At 42.1% G+C, this 19,807-nt stretch overlaps 1 protein-coding gene across 1 annotated transcript in view; it reads left to right on the forward strand.

The window, feature by feature from the left end:
- Nucleotides 1–1,278: 1,278 nt before the first annotated feature.
- Nucleotides 1,279–19,807, forward strand: part of shtn3 (shootin 3) — a 32,437-nt gene continuing 13,908 nt past the window's right edge. The window contains exons 1-2 of the mRNA XM_069669994.1: nt 1,279–1,489; nt 8,014–8,074. Of these exons, the coding sequence (XP_069526095.1) occupies nt 1,418–1,489; nt 8,014–8,074 (133 nt within the window). The 5' untranslated portion in view covers nt 1,279–1,417. The remainder of the gene's footprint in view (nt 1,490–8,013; nt 8,075–19,807) is intronic.

Here is a 19,807-nt window from a genome sequence, read left to right on the forward strand (position 1 = left end):
TGAACTGCTTGTTTTGTTTGTAAGTTTAATCCTTGTCATACTGAAGACATATAGGGATATGCTAGTTTGTGGATGCAAAAACATTTTAAGTTACAACAAACCTAGTTTAAAACCAACTTACTGGTTTGGCATTATAAAGATCTGAGATTGTATTGTGATTATTAGAAAAAATCCTCCACGACCACTGTCACACTGTAAACCATGCAACCACAATATATTGTCTAAACACCACAGGATCCTGTGTTTAGATGTGATCACCATCAGATGAACCAAGGCCAGTAGAAACATCACAGCTTTTTTTTAGAAGGAGGAGATAGTAGCCAAATATCCTTTTTATTTTTAACTGTGTATCCTTTTTAAAAAAAAATCAATTCTATATAGAAAAAGTCAGCAATTAAAACACTTTAAATCACTGCTTTGGGCTCCTCTACCCTTCCCATATATAATATTTCTACTGAAAGCAAACCGCGACCTTTACAATCATATATACAGATAGGCGAGTACATTTTAAATAAGTTATTTCCATTATTTGACAGAGCCTACATTTGTATTTAATCTTAAACTTCTTTAAATGTTGAATGAATATAAAACGTATTTTACATTTGAATTATTACAACATAATATATACCAAGGTCTTGTAAAACAAGGAGAAGCCAGGAGGTTAAAAATCTGCAATCTGTAGTTGCATATTAGTGCCACTAGATGTCAGTGTAGGAGTTGGACAGCTACTTCTCCAAACACACAAACATACACACATCACACGCAGTGGAAATGTGTCCACAGAGCTCAGTGTCAAAGGCTGACCTTTTACAGCTTATTAAAGGTCTCTGGAAGAAACAACTTCAAATCCTCTCCTGATTCTACATTTGAATCCATCACACTCAGGCCGAAATAGTGTCTGTCCCATCGGCACGTGAACGCATCCTGACTCTCATGGGGGCCTTAAAGTGTCAAACATTGACCACGGTGTGCTTATTAGGTTGTAACAGGGCTTTACTTTAATCTTGCGAGCAAAAATAATAAACATAATGAGGCAAAATTAGCTCATAATGTATGTCAGTATCTTTTTCCTGCATCATATCTCGCTATTAAAAAATGGTTTGGTCTGACTCTGCCTGCAGCATCGGGAGAAGAGGAAGAGGAGGGAGGAGGAAGAGAAGGGAGGAGGGGTTCAGGGGGAGCCAGATGATGCTGTCAGTGAAAGGAGGAGGAGGAGGAGGATCCTGTCCGCCGGCAGCAGCAGCGCACCGAGCTCCTATCCATCCCATGTGTTCTGATGAAGAAAAAAAATGATGGGCTGGGATCCAGACATGTCCTGCTAGATTAGACCTCTGTGTGGCTTTATTAGCTTTAAAATCACGCCGACCGGGGAGAAAGAGACGGAAGTGGGACAATTTTATCACTCTTTTCCCCGAAAATGCTTCCCTGCTCATCATCCGCGCAGATGGAGGGATGCGAGGAGGAGAGGGACGCGCACATGCAGACAGAGGTAAACCGATACAACACATAAAACTGTTGAAATATCAGCCTCTTATCCGATTTATTCAGCGTGTAAACCACTGTGGATGTGTCCAGAAGGGTTCCTTTATGTCTTTCCGGAGCAGATGGGACATTTGCAGGCTAATTTCAGCCGGTTTAATTCGCCGGCCGGCTTCTCCTGGAGGTTTTTGTAGACATCAAAGAGCCGGACCCCTCCCTAAAATTTTCGCTCTTCTCGCCATTTAACCGGAGACGATAAATTACACTTTTAATTTCTATTAGACATTGATTTTGGTGGCTTCAAGAGGAAGTTAAACGGTTTCTAAATGTATTTAAGTCTCTTTTTTAGAGAGCAATGTGCTGCTAACAGTCTTAAAATCGGGGTTGTAGCCATGACTACATATCTAACAGCCTCGCCTCAGGTTTGAACTGATATTTATCAGAACTAGTCCATCTCAGTAAACCTTCATTGCTCCCTCAGCCTCCTCTTGCTATACTAGGAGGATTTACCCCCATAAACGGAGTGGGTACTGTGGGAATTCAACCAACAACTCCTTCTGGTAATAGGATGTCTAGCTTTGCACACTTAATAAGGATTTGAACACAACCCATGTAGCGCCTATCTTCACCCTTTGACCTACAATGACAAGACCAAACCCCAAGAACTGCCTGGTCATGGTGCCTTGCTTTATTTATTGAGTTCCATGGGGAGAAGATCCCGCCTCCTTTCCGGTGTCTGCTACGATGTGTTCACACCAAAACCGTAGCGAGAACTCTTTAGCCACTGTCGACATAATGGACATCGAACCAACAGCCATGGAAGCGTGTTAGCGCCATGCTCCACCCATTGACCTACTTTTAAAGAAATGGTTCTTATTCTTTACTCAGTACATTTCTCAGGTATTGAAAGTCCTACCTTCATAATGCCTTGCTCTAGTTACTGAGTAACGGTCCTAATGAAGACAAAGGCAGAATTATTCTGTTAGCATTCAACACCTTCCACTCCCATAAGGCTTTGCCAGCTCCTTTGAGGCTTAACTAGGGATTTTAAATATATTTCTATTTAAGAATTAATGAAAAATTATCCTTTAGGAGACATGTCATCAAATATCGAATTTCCACTCCTGTTCTTCCTCAGCTGTGTCATTACATCACCACCCTTGACCACCGCAGACAGTTATTGTGATCAACTTAGTTTACCTGAGGACACACCTAGGCCTTTGCCATTCACTAAATAAAAACGTGCCTTTAAAGGAAGCAGTAGACCAGCAGTTCCCACGTTCTCGTAGGTAAAATTACAGTTTTTGTCAGTGGAGTTTGGAGGCTACAGCAATGTAACGGCTGTTTATCGTTGTGAAAACAGCATCTTTCTCTTTAACAAAAAGGTCTGTTTTGTAGGGATCCTTTCTGTAATGTTGTCAGAAACTGAAAAATTTGAGCATAAAAACAAGAACTTGAAGTGGATGTACTTTGATGCTTATAATTGCCCCGAAGGATTACTTGCAGCCATTGCAGCTCTGTTGCAGTTGCCGGTTTTGCCAATCTACTGGACCAATTCCAAAATGGTTTGACTCAATTAGTCATTTACAGATCAGAACATGTAAAGATCCAAAAACACAGGATTTACCCTTTAAAGCTTTTGCTTCCTTTAATGAAGCTAGCACAAAAAAAATGTGTGCACTTTAAACCTGTGCATCATGGCTAACCTAGCTTAACCAAACTTGTACTTGCTACCGTATATGCTGTCATTCATGGATGAAAAGAACTGTAAATTACAGGCGTTATTTAGTTTTTTAAGAGTATTTCATTGTTATGTGTTGCAGCTGGACTGCTGCATTGCTGCATTTGTATGAAAAAATGTGCAACAACCCAAACAAAGCTACTTGTTAAGTGTGTTACCATTAAATTTCAAAGTAAAGTGAATTCCTGCTGACTACATTTTGATTTTGCAAAGCGTGTCAGCAGCAAATGTCTGCCTGTGCGTGCAGTTAGATCTTCTAAGTAGTCGGGGATTTACATATTTTTATTTAAATGAAAAAAGTGTAGTCATGCATCCCCGTACTCACTGAGCGGCACAGGGATTTCAACCGCTCATCCTGGCAGTGTCGGTGCCTTGCTGTGTGCCGGTGAACCCGCTGCCCGCGCTGTGCTCCTGAGGGAAATGTGAGCTGACAGTGTGTGAGACTGCAGGTAGAGCTGAGGGAAAGTGGGCCAAGTGCTCCTGCTGCTGGAGGAGAGAGAGAGAGAGAGAGAGAGAGAGTTGGATGCCTGGCGTCCTTTTTGTCCTTTTATCTGTGAATATCAGCTTGGTTTTTGTCGCAGTTACGCCCTTCTAGTTTTTACTCACATTTTATCTCCTATAATGCCTTTGAAACATTTCTCACTACTAAAGGTTTGTGCAAGGGTTGGCTAGTGTGCAGTAACTGTGCTCTTAAGGTTAAAAAGACTGTTTCCATCTGATTGTAGGGAAGATTAAAGGTGATGATACATCAATCAGAGGATGCAGCCCCAAAAAAGCACTATTAAATGAATTAGATACTTTACAACTGGCAATAACTGAATCCGTTTCTGGATACTGGAATGAATTTACATGAAGTTGTAAATGCCATGCAGAAGATTGGCTCTCAGAAAGGTGTAAATACCATCCATAAAGCTCCTTTACAAAGGAATGTAAGTTCACCTGACTCTGCCTCTTCTTGCAAGCTCAAGTAAGCCTAGAAAAGCTGCAAGTAGCCGCAGTAGCTTCGTTTCATGCATCCACTCCAGCTACAGCCATGTCTGGAGCTATTCTTTTAAGGTGTTGTCCTGCCGTCAGTTCGTCCCTCCCAGTGTTGTTAACGAGATATTTCTGGAACATCTGGAGGGGATACCTCAAGGATATTATCTCAAGCAGTAACTCAATAATTGATACATTTAGTATGTAAGGATGTCACACAAATGTCTAATATCATGAAATTATCAGGTGATATTTTAACCCGGAATCAAAGATCAACTTTACAGTGAAATAACGTCACTTTTCTGGACAAGTCCACCATCCTCGCCTAATAACATCTGGACACTGTAGCATATTGTACGTAACAAAAATGCTTTTACATACAAAGAGTGAAATACAGACTTGTGGATCAGATGTATTTCTTTCAGAAAATCTTTTTAGTTACAGAACACAAGATAAAACCAGGTGTAAACGGGGACGTAGAGACCAAAACTGGAAGCCTACATTTGTGTGCTCCATATTCTATTCTTTCCAACTTCAAAATGCATAGCAAGGGTTAATTTGAAGAGATTCAGTCATGCACGATTACAGCAAACCCAAACGAATGAACCTCACTGTCTGTATAAACCTGTGCTGAATGATGCGTCCAGGCTGCTAACAAGAACAACCAGAGGTTCCCGGCCTGCAGTGACTTCTTTATTGGTCAGCTTGGTCGGATGAATCCATTCATGACTGATGACCACCTGAACACTGATAAATACAGCGTTGGCACTCTGGGATTTTTACAGGCTTTACGAGCAGGGATGCCTGAATGAATCATTAAACAGCTCGTGGGTGTGATTGAAGGAAAGCTGCGCTCCAGCTGGGTCCTCGTTATTATAGCAAAAGAATTTTGCATATCCAAGAGTCTTTGAATCCAAACACAGGTTGTAGGCCTCTTGTGATATGAAGATCTGACTTCTGAATCTGCACGTGTTATTGAAGGCTGGCCCACATTAAAAGATGTTTACATCTTAACAGATGTGTAAAATGTGAGAGAGCCCACACATGACGACAGATACTGACATATTGAACAGTTCGCTTCCTGATTAGCTATCGTTTGGTTCCACTTGACGATCCACAGAGAGCGTGCTCGGCTGTTCTCGGGGTTCCCCCCACACAACAGGATGTTGGATCGTAAATATTGTTTAATATCGGTGCGGCCATGATGTTCTTCTGAGCAGATCAGGGGAAGTACAATCACTCTGAACATCCCTCACACCACAGGAACATCTGGAGAGATCATCTTTAGAACCATCAAACAATCAGGACTGACTTTTTTTGCTTACTTTTGTCTGAAGGAGGGACTCGGGCCCAAAATCGGCCTGATCATATTGTAGTGTGCACCCCTCCTTAGAGGAGCCTGAAAGATGGAGTGACGTCATCAGGAAGATTCACCTCTCCTGGACCGACTACCTGATTACACTATAAAGGCAGAAAACAGCCGGACAGTCTGGTCTCCATCCTTTTGTTTGGTTGCTGATGCTTCATCTTCTCGCCTACCTTCCTAAAATAAGAGAGAGGAATAATCTTGAACTGGGTTAGAACGCATGCAAAATCATTCAAATGACAGTCGCCAGGTTGGACAAGATTGGCACAAAGAAACTTTAAGGAGGCTTTAAGGACCTTTACGATAAGCCGGTTGATCCAGTGCCCAGCTTCAGGGCATCAAGATGTAGCCTAAAGAGACCCACAGCAAGAACTTCGGTATGCGATAGAAGGATATAATTACACTTTCACCTTTTCTGAACAAGGAACAAAGACACAAACTATTTGGGTCTCTGAAGGCTGAAATCACACATTCTCTGCATGGAGACAGAGGAAGACAAGACTATTGCTTCCACGCTTCCTGTAGTCTTGCTGTTGCCATCTTGAAGCTTCATGACGCCCAGGAATTAAACTCTGAACCACACTGGGGCATCCCGCAAAGTGGAACCAGCATCACAATGTTTCCTTGTTTCTCCACCCAGTCCATCGAGTGTCTCTCCTCCAGGTCCTCCAGCAACATCCTTTAGCCATCTTCAGATGTGGTTTTAGCACAAAGCTTATCCAAGTATGACAGCAAAGGTAAAATCTTCAGAGGCTTGGCCGAGCTTGCTCAGCTGTTATTGGATCACAGAGGAGAAAGAGGCGGGACTTTGAAATGAAAAAGGGCTAATTGGCCTAACAAGGACACTGAAAGTCCATAAACCTTAAATTTATGAAGCTCCTCTTGTAAAACTTGTCTGGAGTCACTGCACTGGGTGAATAGAAGAGTCACGATCAGAGGTGGAAACATTAAGAAGCCATAACGACATTGTTGGTCTTATTCTAATGAATCTTTATGGTTGAAACATCTTGTTACCAGTTGGACCCGGGCCAGTCTGCATCATGCACGAGGGTCACTACACTGTTTTTCTGTTTGCTTTTGCTACAGTAGGTCGATGAATGCTTCACGAGTTCCAATTACTTTTGTAAATGAAGCGTGTGCAGAGCGCAGCAGCATTGCAGAATCTCCACTATCGACCGCGGTCAGTCTGAGGGCTGCTGAACATGTCTGTCCTATAAAGCAAAGAAGGCAGTAACTTAAACTCTGATCAATAATGAGATGATGTCATTCCCTTTTAAATCTGAGATTAGACCGGAGAGGAAAGGAAGCTTCTCTCTGGATTGAAAATTTATCACAAAGACGTCTTTGGTTCAGCAGAAAACGGTAACTTCTTTCTCTCCTTCTGTGAAGCTTTCAGGTTTTCTTCTGGCTGTTGTTTTAATTGTTTGACAGCAGGAACACGGCAGCTGAGCTTCAGTGCAGAAAGAAACAGCTTGTTGGGCCGTACAGTTTCTTCTTTTTCTGTTTGTCTCGTTGTTTCCAGAACCGTGGACACACAAAATACAATTTGCGTCATTTATTATGATAAAGGACAAAATGAAGGTCAGGTTTCGGGTGTCATTTGCCGTCTTTTTGCATCCTTCCACCTAGAACAAGTAAAAAATGAAACCTACAGTTTGTCCTTGAGTGTTGACGGCAGGTCTGCACCTTTTCACCTTTTCACCTCAGTGTCATCTGGAGCTGATGCTTCATCCCTCCAACATCCACACCAGGCTTCTCCACAGCTGCTCCTCCTAAATATAGCACAACATGGGCTCCTTACATCAGATCCTGTGGATTTAAAATGAGTAGCTGCAGCCTTTTGGCCTTTTGTGGGGCAGCCGTCATGTCAGCAGGAGCAGAAAGAGTCAGAAGCGATGGGCTGTCGGTGTTTAAACGAAGGCTAGGCAACATTTTGAGTCGATGGAGCGGCCTTGAGCAGGGAGGGGGATCGGGGGAAATAAACGTTGATATGGAAAACATGGTGAGCAGGATATCTTCATCCTTCTTCCTGTCTCTAGAGAATCTGTCCAGGAGAAAAACAGAGTCTTTATTTTCAACGTTCGGCCCTGACTACAGATGTGACACTGTGAATCCAAAGAGAGAGAACATTCAGATGAAGACAAATACCAAACTGTGTCACCAAAACTGACAATAAAGACTCTGTTTTTAGTGCTGATGTTAATTAAAAACTGAAAGTTAGTTAAAAATTGAAATACTGAGAGATAACTGAGTATTTTCACTGTGTGGTACGACTACTTTTGTAACAATCTCAATACTGCCACTCATCTTCCACCAGCAGTAAACCTGCCTTTTTCTTTTTAAATTGAACTTATTGTGTGTGTGTGACACTGTACCCTGCTGGTATCAGTGACCTGTGTATTCAGTGTGTTGTGGAACACGATCTGACGCGTTGACCTGTCTGCTCCTGCAGTGCAACAGACTGACAGAGGAGAGAGACGAGGCCGAGAGACAACTCAAACACATCAAGAGAGGTGAGTCCAGCTTCCTGCAGCCTCCTCACACTCCTCCATCGTCACACACGCCGACACACAGCAGTGTTTCAATCACACAAAACTATTGGGACTCATGGGCGCTATCATCAAACCTGCGACACTTTAACGGCATGCTGCTGATAATAATGAAATAGGCTACAGATCTTTTTAAAGTTTGCTTATGTGTTATGTCTTCACTAAACCATAGATATAGAGACACACTCGTTGCAGCAAAACACTCTATGTGTTTAGTGCTAATTTGCAAATGTTAGCATGCTAACAATAAGATGGTAAACATACATAGAAATATTTCTTTGCCTAAGTACAGCATGTATAGCCCGTAGCATGTCAGTAGACCCTTAAGCCAGATTTATACTTGTGTATTGCGTCCATGTGGCGCCTGTGCTATAACCTATAACACATGTAGCCTAAACCTTTGTGAGCATTTATACTGATTTTTACAACAACCAAATACTTGTGGGTGTTTCTGTGCCACTGAGTTTGGCTTCTTGGTGTTTGTCAAACGATGCAGAGTGAAAACTAAGCAAATCATCACAGAAAAAAAAAGAAACATAAGCAATACTACGACAGACACTGAGACTGGCAATCACCATTTGAGTTTTAGCTTCATATAGAGGCCAACAAGCTGTAGCAGCTAGCTGCAACTAGCATCATGCACTGTACCCTTGAGTTTCTAGTGTGGTCATTGACCACATTGATTTCTTGCGGTCACCGTCCTGTAATCAGGTTTATTTGGGCAAACTTTGATCAAACCCTCATGAGCCTATTAGCCTTTTAGATGTCCACCAGTCCTTGAAGAGGGATTCCTACTCGTTCGCTCTTGCTGAGGTTTCTGACCCTCCTGATTAAGTTCTTTTGTTGTGGGTGTGGGTGCGATGGGGTTGTGTGCTGTACAGACTAATCCATTTCTGTGTTTGGCAGTATGATTTACTTGATTTGATGAGAAAATGCTTAGTGGAACAGTGTTTTTTCTTCATTAAAGGGACGTACTGAGCTTTTCACCGCTGCAGACGGGGCCAAGAGTACCACATACTTTAGCCACTTTAAAGAGTCTTACATATAAACATGTCTGTTTAAGTAAACTCTGTATTCAGGGTTGCCAGGTCTGCGGTTTTCCCGCTGAATTGGGCTCCTTTTTAAGTGTTGCCGCAGGTGGAAATGTGTCCGCTGGTGGGATAGACCTGTTTTGCAGCAAATTACATGAATAATAAGCTATCTATAAATAGAAATCCTTCATTTTTAGTATTGTTTTAGATTAAATTTATTTATACCCAAATCCTACCAAACGGACTCCAGATCATCCAGCACGACACACAATGGACATGGGACATGCATGTCCACATAACAAACCCACACACTTTACTTTGCCACACAGTTAGTGAACTTAAACTGCACACAGTCCGCATCCGTTCGGTGCACTGTGTGCTGTCAGCTAGCCAGCTATTGTCAGCAGTGACACCTGCAGCAGAATCCGTTAACACGTCGGACAATTCAAGTTAGCAACCCCGGCCGGGGAGAAGCATGACGCCTGGTAAGTAGGGAAAATACGGGAAGAAATACACAAGGGACTGGTTAAGTGAAAACGGAGTCAAAGACTGGATAGGACGTGTGGCTCGAGATAATACAAAAGTTTTTTGTCGGTACTGTAAAACTGCGATCGCAGGGGGTGACAGGAGTTGTCCGTGATGGATGCCAGTTTTGATAGCATCCTCCTCTCACCCACCTCTATGACCATCTGAGTTTAATCAATCTGTGTATTTTATAATGCATTTGGCAATGATAGCAATGCTGTTAGACTTTAAAAGCTGTGTATATGGTTTGACAGGGATACATTTTGAGTTCTAGTATTGGGCTGGTTTTTGGGCTGGTTTTGATTGACCATTGGGCTGGTTTTGTCACACAGACCTGGCAACCCTGTCTGTGTTTCAGTTTTCACCGCTTCACACTGATGTCAGACAGCCCTTTCCCTCTGCACTGTGTCTTACTCTGCACAACTTGTTGGTTATACTATTAATTTAACATCTGAATAATAAAAAACTGGAACTCTTATTTTGAAAGGTTACATTTATATTGAAATTTACAACACACACAGACATTAGACATCAGGTAGCACAAAGCAGACTGACACAACATCCCGCCTCCAATCAGACAGCTGACACCTTCACTTCCTCCTCCCCCTCACACCTTTCCCCCTCGCCTCAGTCGACATGACATCACAGACACCTTGTCCTCCGAATGGGTGTGTTTAAGAGAGGAGGGGAGGGGAGGGTGTTTGTGCCTGTTTCCATGATAACTGTCAGGTTAGTGAGCCAACAGAGGCTGATCTTTGTGTTTGGGGGAGTACGAATAGAATCCGTCGTTAATCTTTACCTGTCAGGAAAACGCTGCAGCACCTGGTTTCTGTCATGACTATTCACAGAGGTAAGAGATCACACAGGCTTTTATTTACTATAATCACATTTCAAAGATCATGACAGAGAGTGGTGTCTGATGTTAGGGGTGATATCCTCCCACTAGTGCGAGGCAGGTTTTGTTTCACACAGGAAGTAAAAGGAGCTGCAGGATAAAAGTGCCAAATACAGGTCAGTGCTCATTCTGACTGTTACAGGATGATGATCAGTCCCAAAAGTCCCTTAGAAGATTACAAACCTCTAAAAATACAAAAGAAATCAGCATGTTTTTCCTAAAAAAGTACAAACCAATCATGGAAATCCTCGGACTTCATCATATATAATTAACTTTACATTATCACTATATAATATGAGTTGAAAAAAAAAAAACTCCTAATGACATGATGAGCATTTAAATCATATTTAAAAAGCTATGGCTCCCTAAATTGTGACACATGGGCTTTATGTTTTAGTGCCCCCAAATTGCAGGTTAGTGTTCAGTTCAGTCACCTGTTGTTACAGTTCAAAAGGTAACAGGAGAACCAGGCAGCCTCCACCTGCCGTTCACCTCAGTGTGACATTTTACACCGGTCCTGACCTGTTCATTAAGACAAGAATCTGTTTGAATGCATGCCGACAGGCGGAGGAAGGAGGAAAAGGTCGGAGACTTGTAGTGCTGTAGTACGGAAGCCTTAAAGGCCAGTTCAGATCAATGATTCGCAACGAGACTGGATGCAACCACCAAAAGAATCCCCTGACATGTGATCATAAACGTTCTAAAACTGGGCCGTTCACATCAAAGCAACGAAACGCACACAGCTGACCGTCTCCATAGCAACAACACACTGACATACCACCACTACTTCTATGTTAATACTATAATGTTAGTATTAGGCCCAGGTTACATGAAATAACCAGCTGGATTTCTGTTAGCGTTATAAAAGAAGTGGATGACAGTGACAGTGACATGTTCACAATGTTAGCTGTAACACTGATTAATAAACGCTGAAGACAGAGAGTTGAGAGGATCCGGAGCCGTCTTTGGCTACTGCAGCGCCAGAGACAGGGTGCCTACGCCAATTTATGCTGTTTCCTGATTGGCTGAAGTGAAACTTTCTGCAACACCAGGCAACGGCTTCAGACGCTCTGCAACTAACCAGCTCGCTCCGCTGCAATTTTCTCTGCAACATTCTGAAACTGTTTCGTTGCGTTGCGAATCATTGATCTGAGCTGGGCTTTAAGCAGACATGCATCCTTACATTTTATTATTATCTTGTTATCTCGAGATAACAACGCTGCACCACCAGATGATCATAACTTGTATCTCTAGAGCTACAAAAGCACAAAACAAACCTAGCAACAGGCTGAACTTACCTCGTTATGGGCGATGGCAGCATGGCATGTCCTGCTCTGTAATCTCACAGTGAGCAGCCTGTTGTCCTGTTTTCTACATCGACAGAAAATTATCACGAGAAAACCAGCTTTGTTATCTCGAGATAACGAGATAAATGAGGCGAGATCTCGAGAAAACAACCGGAAATAACTCGCTTTCTTTTGTGCTACATGTTATAAAAGTCTACTTCCTGAAGGATGACATTCAGGGACAATCATGGCTACAAAGCTTTTTAAATGGATGGCTTTAGGATTGATTTTAAGCCCTTTGGTTATCCCCCAACTTTTCATTTAGCATCACAATACCTTCGTTTATTTACACATAAGGCGACATCTCTTCATAAAAGTGTTGTTGTTATAATCAAATGTCTCATTGATTGGAGACTTAAATGTAGGCCCCTTTGTGCTCTATAAGATAAATGTGAAATAAAAGATCAAAAACTGTAAGATAACCACACGACAAGTCCTTCAGCTCGACTCAAACCCAGAACGTCTCGTCAAAAAGTTGTCTGCAACAGCAAAACTGGACGTACAATCTTCATACTCAGCAGAAACGCTGAGCAGGTCCCGTCCCTTCATCCTGCTGTCTTTCATTCATTTACTCATTTATTCATTCTCCGCCTCTCCCTGCAGCAGCCAGCGGTCGCTTCTGTCATGTAATTCCCATGAATTATTAAAACCTCCTGCCATGAATTATTCAGCAGCAGAAAATGGGGGAGGGATATATATGTGTGTGTGTGTGTGGGCGGGGGTTCCACTCCTGCCTGACTCTGTATCCATTGTCGTCCTTCAGAAGGCCTTTCTACCTACTGCTCCATATTTGATGGCCATATTTAATGCATTTGATGAGCGAGACGTTGGTCAGGTTCTTGATTTCAGGCTCGTTTGAATCTCAAAGGCCGGACCGAGCCGCTCACGAGCAGATTAACCGACTATAACTCAGTGAAAACATGACCTGACCCCGGACTCACCGTATTACAGTCGCCTCAGTGATGCATGAACCTGCTCGTGATCTCATTGCTTTAATGTGACGCCTCTGCGTAACCAGGGGATCTGGTGCAGGGAGGCTCCTGTAGCTCCTGAGGGAGCTACAGGAGGTTTGGAGTATTCACAGTCCTCCGATGATGAATCATGTTGTTGATTCTCTTACTTTTCATCAAGAAGCACCAACATCTTAAAGTTTTTTTGAAGGTGATTCACGTTTTTCGGGTTATGAAGGCCGCATGGCCATCAAAGTGCTGTTCTCCCGTCTGGCAGCACTAAGAAGCACTTTGTTCTGACCCTTGCTGTGGATAACAGGAGGGCTGAGACCCGTCGGTATGTGTAATACTCACGTGAGACCAGCAGTATTAACTGAAAAAACAATAAACGTTTGAAGAGAAAACATTGGACGCTCTTTTACCTTGATTATTGAATTAGAATTGTATTGACTAAATAAAATGCACGACAAATGAACCCTCAAAACAGAAAGATGAGAGGAAAAGCAGGAAATATAACAAAGAGATGGAAATACAAGTGGTAACACATTTGATGCATTAGTTTCAAAGCAACCAGAGAGCTACGATCGGCTGCAGCACTATGAATTGTAAATGTTGAAACACTTGAATCTCTACAGTCTCTTTTTGTTGGCCACATTAAACACCTATATCTTTTGTTTTCCACTGTAAGTAAGAGAACAAAATACTGGTGATGAAACTTGAGCATTGTTTTGCATTGAACAAAGATGGCTGACAACAGTTGAGGCCTTCTGCTGTAACAGAAGAGACATTTTGACCCATCACAGTAGGAAAAGCACAGTGACAGTCAACGTGTCCCAAAACTAGCTCATCTTCTGTTTTGTTCATGTTAGCATTACAATGTAAACATTTTTGAAATATGATTTACTATAGGAACTTTAGATTTTAACTGTAAATAAAGTGTTTAGAATTAAGACAATGTGACATTTAGCGAGGTCCATACCACACATCTTGCATAGAGAACAAGCTGTCTGGCTAACATCTCTGCAGCACTGAAATGCTTCATTATAATGATGCTAAGTTGCACATTTTACCTTTATCAAAACAACTGCAGCTTCTGCAACTTTGATTTAGTCACTTGGATAATACTATTGTGCAAGGCTGCACTCCTGAATCAAATTACCTGCAGCTACAGCATCTTGACTTCCCCTCCTGTGTTTCAATAGGTGCAAGATTTGTAAGAATATTTCTTAGTCAACCAGCATTACCAAGTATGGGTAGCGGGTTGGTCAGCAAACAAAGCTAGTAGCAGCAGCAAGTAAAGAAACTTTTGGTAGACAAGTTGATCAGCAGATCTGGACATAAAACCTGGATGAGCATCTATTCTGAGCAGGAGTCTCAGACAGCTGAAGTTGCAATCAGAAGGCGTCTTTGCCTGCAGCTGTTGTAGACGTTCTGTACATCAGACAGAACCCGCAGAAACTCACTTTTTGTAGTTCCTCTGTGTTAAAGTGGAACACTGTCTCTCTCCCACAGTGGTGGCTGCATGTTCAGAGACTCTGAGCTGCTGGAAGCAGGCGGAGCTGATGCCTCACAGTCTGTAATTTAAGCTTTGTATTAAGCCCGAGCAGCAGAACAAGGAGCTGAGTGTCAAACACGCCTCACAGGACAGGGTTTTAATAGCAGACAAAAAACTCTTCCAGTTTTAAATCACATGCAGAGAGACAGCAGAGTCCAGGCAATAAACAGAAATCCATCGGGATGACAGAACAGCCCACAACATGAAATAACACAGCAGCCTGGACAGAGGAGGCAGGGATCGTTACCCAAAGAGAACAGACGACATCTCACTCAAGTGTTGGACGACATGCGATGCTACTGTAAGTGAGCATGTAGCTGGAAGCTAACTGTGAGAGCACTCAGCTCTACAGATATGATGGCCTGTAGCTCTGTTTAGCTTACGCAGCCTAGTTGTTCAGTCTACTGTACTTAGATAAAAGCCTGTGGCTGCACTTCCCCTGCATTCAAGAGCTCTCTGACATACTGTAATCACACACTCACAATTAAACGCTGAGAGCAAAAGCACAGGAGCAACAGACTGGTGGCTTTTTGGGGTCAGACAGCAGGCAGGCATGTCAGTGACTCATAATAATAACACAATATTGTACTGTTAAACATATTGTATTACATTTTTATAATACATGTTGCTCACATTTTATTATTCCATTAATGAAGCTAGGATCAGTGAGATTACAACTGCATGACTATCATTCTTATCATCGATTATCTAAAAATTGGGCAGAACTGTAAAATATTGCCATCACTTTCTCCCAAATCTCAAAGTTATAAATTCAAATGTCTTTTTTTAATCAGACTCCCGGTCCAAAACCCAATTTACTCCATTTTCAACCCTGATAAGTTCTATAAAACATAAGTAACGAGAAGCAGGGATGTACGGCATTTTGGCCTGTTAATCAACTGAAATCATAAAAAGAGTTGTTGATTAATTTTAATGCCAATTAATAAATGTATTTATTTTAGGATGGACATGTTTCAAATCTTAATTACAAACCTAAAATAAATATAGCAATTTGATCCGATTTTGTTTCTGCTGCTCAGCCCAAAGCACATAAATAATGATGCATTAAAAGTGATTAAAAAGTGATTAACAGTAATTTTTAATTGACGAATAACATCAATGGTTATTTGTTATTATAATAACTGTTGTTGACAAATCAATGAAACAGTTTTATGTTGAAGCCATCAGTAAATCAGAGTCCCGAAAGTAAAAATCTCAAAGTTTTTCATTTAAATAAATGTCTGTTAAGTCTCTATCACCGAATGAGTGATGAATGAGGCAACACGATGGTTGAAAACTGATGAAAGCCTTTGCAGTTACAGTATTACAGACTCTGGTGCAACTTTACAAATCACAAGCGGCGCCCAGTTAGTGACGCGTTTTCCATCAGCCAGCAGTGGTTGGTCTGCCAGAGAGGGTAGGCGGAGCTAAGCGGCTGCTTTTCCGCTCTCTGCAAGTGTTGCGAGTAAACGGTAATCTACTATGGCTGAACAAACAAAGAAAAGATGGATGACTACAGATACAACTTCAACAAGAAGTGAAAATCCAAAGAAAGAGAAACAAACTCGATGCTCAGATGAAGCAAACAGTCTGAAAAGGAAAGCGACCGTCAGCCAGGAAAATCAAGAGATACAACCAGAGCCAACCGTGGACGTCACACATGCAGCACTGTCTGGATATCTGGGAAGTGTGCTCCCGCTATTACCGTTTATCACCACAGGTGCCGCCAAAGAGAATGAAACTGAGATCTTCGCGATTACAACTTTAACATAAATAAATATAAGATATAGTTGGTTTGCCACTAATCAGTACTTTCAATTCAATTCAAACCTTTATTTAAGCCTCGAAAATCATTGAGGTTTCCCTCATTTGCAAAAATGTCGAGATACAGAAAATGACACAATTAAAACAACCAAAAGATGTTGTACAGATTCAGCAGAACAATATGACATAGTGTCATCAGCATAAAGATGGATGTTACAGTTCAGTTATAAAAGAAACACTGTTAATGATATGAATTGTGAATATGACAGGGCGCAGAACTGATCCTTGTGGAACACCTTTTGTTAATGGTAAAAACTCTGATTGGATATTTCCAGCTGTGACACACTGAGATGTAAATGACTAATCAATAGATTGATTCATTTAAAGGACCAATATTCGCATGGGGCATTTAGGAAATCTTTAGTGACCTCTCACAGAAGCAAAATGTCCTCTAGTGTTTGATTGGTCCTCTCTGGGCTACAGTAGAAACATGGCGGTGCAACGGTGTGTGTGGAAGAGGATGTAGATATGAAGAGCTCATTCCAAGGTGACAATAACACCTTATTTTAACATGATGACACACTATTGACAACACACTTATGGACACTATTTTCCATTTCTGCAGATAGCTCTTCCTTTAGAGTCAGAAAATCACATGAAGATACGAGAATTTTTAAAAATGGATGCCAACATTGAGGGAGAGAAACCACATATGTCAGATATGGACGGTTGATTTGCACACTTTGTTTTTTGTCACTGTAATGTACGGTAAAACTGGAGCTGCTCCAGCTTTTATATTTATAGATTCTTCATCCCAAAACCCTCGAATGTGCAGCAAATCATATTTAACACTGTGCATCTGAGAAGTGGAGGTTTAAGAGAAGCACTTGAAGGCGGGATTAGTGCTCCTATTGTTCATAGCTTAGCTTTAGAGTTAGTGTTGCAGCTTAAACACCACTGTCAGTAAACTGATGGAAAGAAGTGACTTTTTCAGACGATGATGCATCCCAAAATTCACCTCAAATATTTCATATTTACTGTTAAACAAGGTTCAGACTGACATGTATTAATGCCCTGTGCAGCTTTATAACTGTGTTAACCCTCCACGCTGGGATTTCACCATTACTCATGCATGAATGTGCTTACTGCTCGATAATCCTCCAAATCATCTGTTATTAACATGCAGCGTCATTAAAAGAGGCTTTTCCAGCTTCAGCTGCCGAAAAACAAAAGTTCTGTTTTAAGCCTGTCGGATCATCACAGGTTTTAAGGGGACATCATGTATCCAAGAGGAGATATAGTGACCCAGAACTGCGTCTGACAGGAGACAGAGCGCTGCAGGACAAACTCTGTCTCAGTGAGAGGACATCCTGCTGTCAGTTTGAGGCTTTTAGCTCTCCATTATGTTCCTGTGCCTCCAGAGAAGCTCTGTTTATGATGCTGAAGCACAACAATTCATCAGCTGCACATTGGGTTCAAAGGTTCAAACTGAGGTACTAAAATCTCGTCCCTCTCCTCCAGATTCTGCATATATTAAACTCTAAAATAAATGCACCTCTTCAACTATCATACAGGTCTCTAGTGTTAATAAAACCAGTTGAAATAAAACAGAGTTATAAACAGCAGAGGATGACCCGCTGCCTCTTCCTCCTGCGTCTCGTCTCGTCTGACCCACAGAGCTGCAGCTGAACTGCAGTGCAGGCAGCCGAGCAGAGGACGATGTGCTGTGGCATGTGGGCTGAAGCGGTGGTTGAACTGAGTCCAGAGAGAGAGAGAGAGAGCTGAGGGTTTGAACGAGTCGCTGGCTGTGAGGGAATCACACCACCAAAGCCCATCCACAGGCATTAAACATTGACAGAGATTAAAAATAGATCCAGCAGCCTTCCCCGTCGCCCTCCCTCATTCCTCTCTCATATCATCCTCACACAAACCAGAGCATCACTGACACTGAGCTGACTTAAATATCATCGAGGGGGTTAAAGGTCACTCGGTTAAATGTCCAAAGCAGCTACAGAAAAGTTCCCAGTTTCTTAAGGATTAGAGTCTGTCTGTGTCTTCTCTGTTTGATGAGATAATTGATTGAGTTTGTGAGATCATTTTGGAGTTGTTAAATCCTCAAAGTAAACCTCTTAACATGAATTAATTCTAATATTTTTTACTCTATTTAAAACGTGTGTTTTGATGGGCAGCATCCGTCTAACAGAGGTGAATACATGCCAAAAAACTCGACGGGGCTGTAAGACTTCCTTGCTAAAAACTAGGTGGTTAGCAAGAGTCGATCTACTCTCCAACCCTCACCTGTGGTCATGAGCTTTGGGTAGCGACTGAAAGAATGAGATCGCGGATACAAGCGGCCAAAATGTTTCCTCTGCAGGGTGTCTGGGCTCAGCCTTAGAGATAGGGAAAGGAGCTCAGACATCCGGAGGGAGCTCGTAGAAGAGCCGCTACTCCTTCGCATCGAAAGGAGCCAGGTGAGGTGGTTCAGGCATCTGATTAGGATGCTTCCTGGTCGCCTCCCTTTGGAGGTTTTCAGGGCAGCTGGAGAATGTTGCTAGGGAGAGGGACGTCAGGGCTAACTTGCTTAGCATGCTGCCACCGCGACCCGACCCTGGATAAGCAGAGGAAAATGGAGACCTGTGTTAAAATCAACTATTTAGACTGTGTTCCAACAGGCTGCTCGTAGCTTTCTTTCCATTTCAATGTGGCACATTTCATCTCTGACCACACATCTTCTGTTTGAGTCCTGAAAGAATTAAGCTTAGAAGGAAGGGTTCATTAAATGCTATTCATTTGCACGTGTGTGTGGACAGATACTTCATGCTGTCAGTGTCTGGAGTCTGGATCTGCCCCTGCACTGTACGTCCTCCCATTTCATGACACAGAGTTGGCTGTGTAATATAGTTTTAGGGTAACAGTGTGAGGCTTGTTTCTGGATGTTAGCTGAATGGCTAGTTTTCACCAGTCGTCTCTTTGCTAAGCACATTATATTTCTTCAGGATATAAATGATGAAAACTAAATGGCTTTTTGTCTAAAATTTTAAGTGGTTATTGTTACCATTAGTCCATAACTTCCTTTGAGTAATACTAACACTTTTATACTAACTTGATGCATCAAATGTTCACATCTGTAGCAGGAGGGAACCAGACACATCTGCCAAAGCAAAAAAAACCTGAGGAGCAGATTTGTGTGGATTCCAGTCTTTCATGAGACTGACTGATCCGTGTTTGTGTTGTTATTTATTGATTCTTGCAAAGTGAAACTCCACAGCACTTCACTGCAGATACTCTTGTTTCCTGGCTGATCGGTTTACTGAAGCACAGCAGGTTTTATTGTATCATTGCTGTGAGTCCTCCAACAGTCTTTCTGGCTTGATTGATAGCAGTGTTTCAGTCTTCCATGTCCGAGGTTATCAGACTCTGTCGTTATCTGTATGAAACGTGAGCGTGTGCTGAGCAGGCAGGACGGTTTCAGTTACAGCATGAATGTGGAATACAACACACAGGCAGCCCGTCATTAGCTGCTGGATTGATATTTGTGACACATACGGTACCTCATTTTGGATTTAGTCCGTGGTCGACACTAAAGACTGACAGATAGCATGTGTAGAAAGAGAGAGGGATGACGAATAAA

Source organism: Semicossyphus pulcher, unplaced genomic scaffold (genome assembly GCF_022749685.1).
Source record: "Semicossyphus pulcher isolate SPU_LCO1_2020_fin unplaced genomic scaffold, fSemPul1.0.p SCAF_2, whole genome shotgun sequence".
In the NCBI taxonomy this organism is placed as follows: domain Eukaryota; kingdom Metazoa; phylum Chordata; class Actinopteri; order Labriformes; family Labridae; genus Semicossyphus; species Semicossyphus pulcher.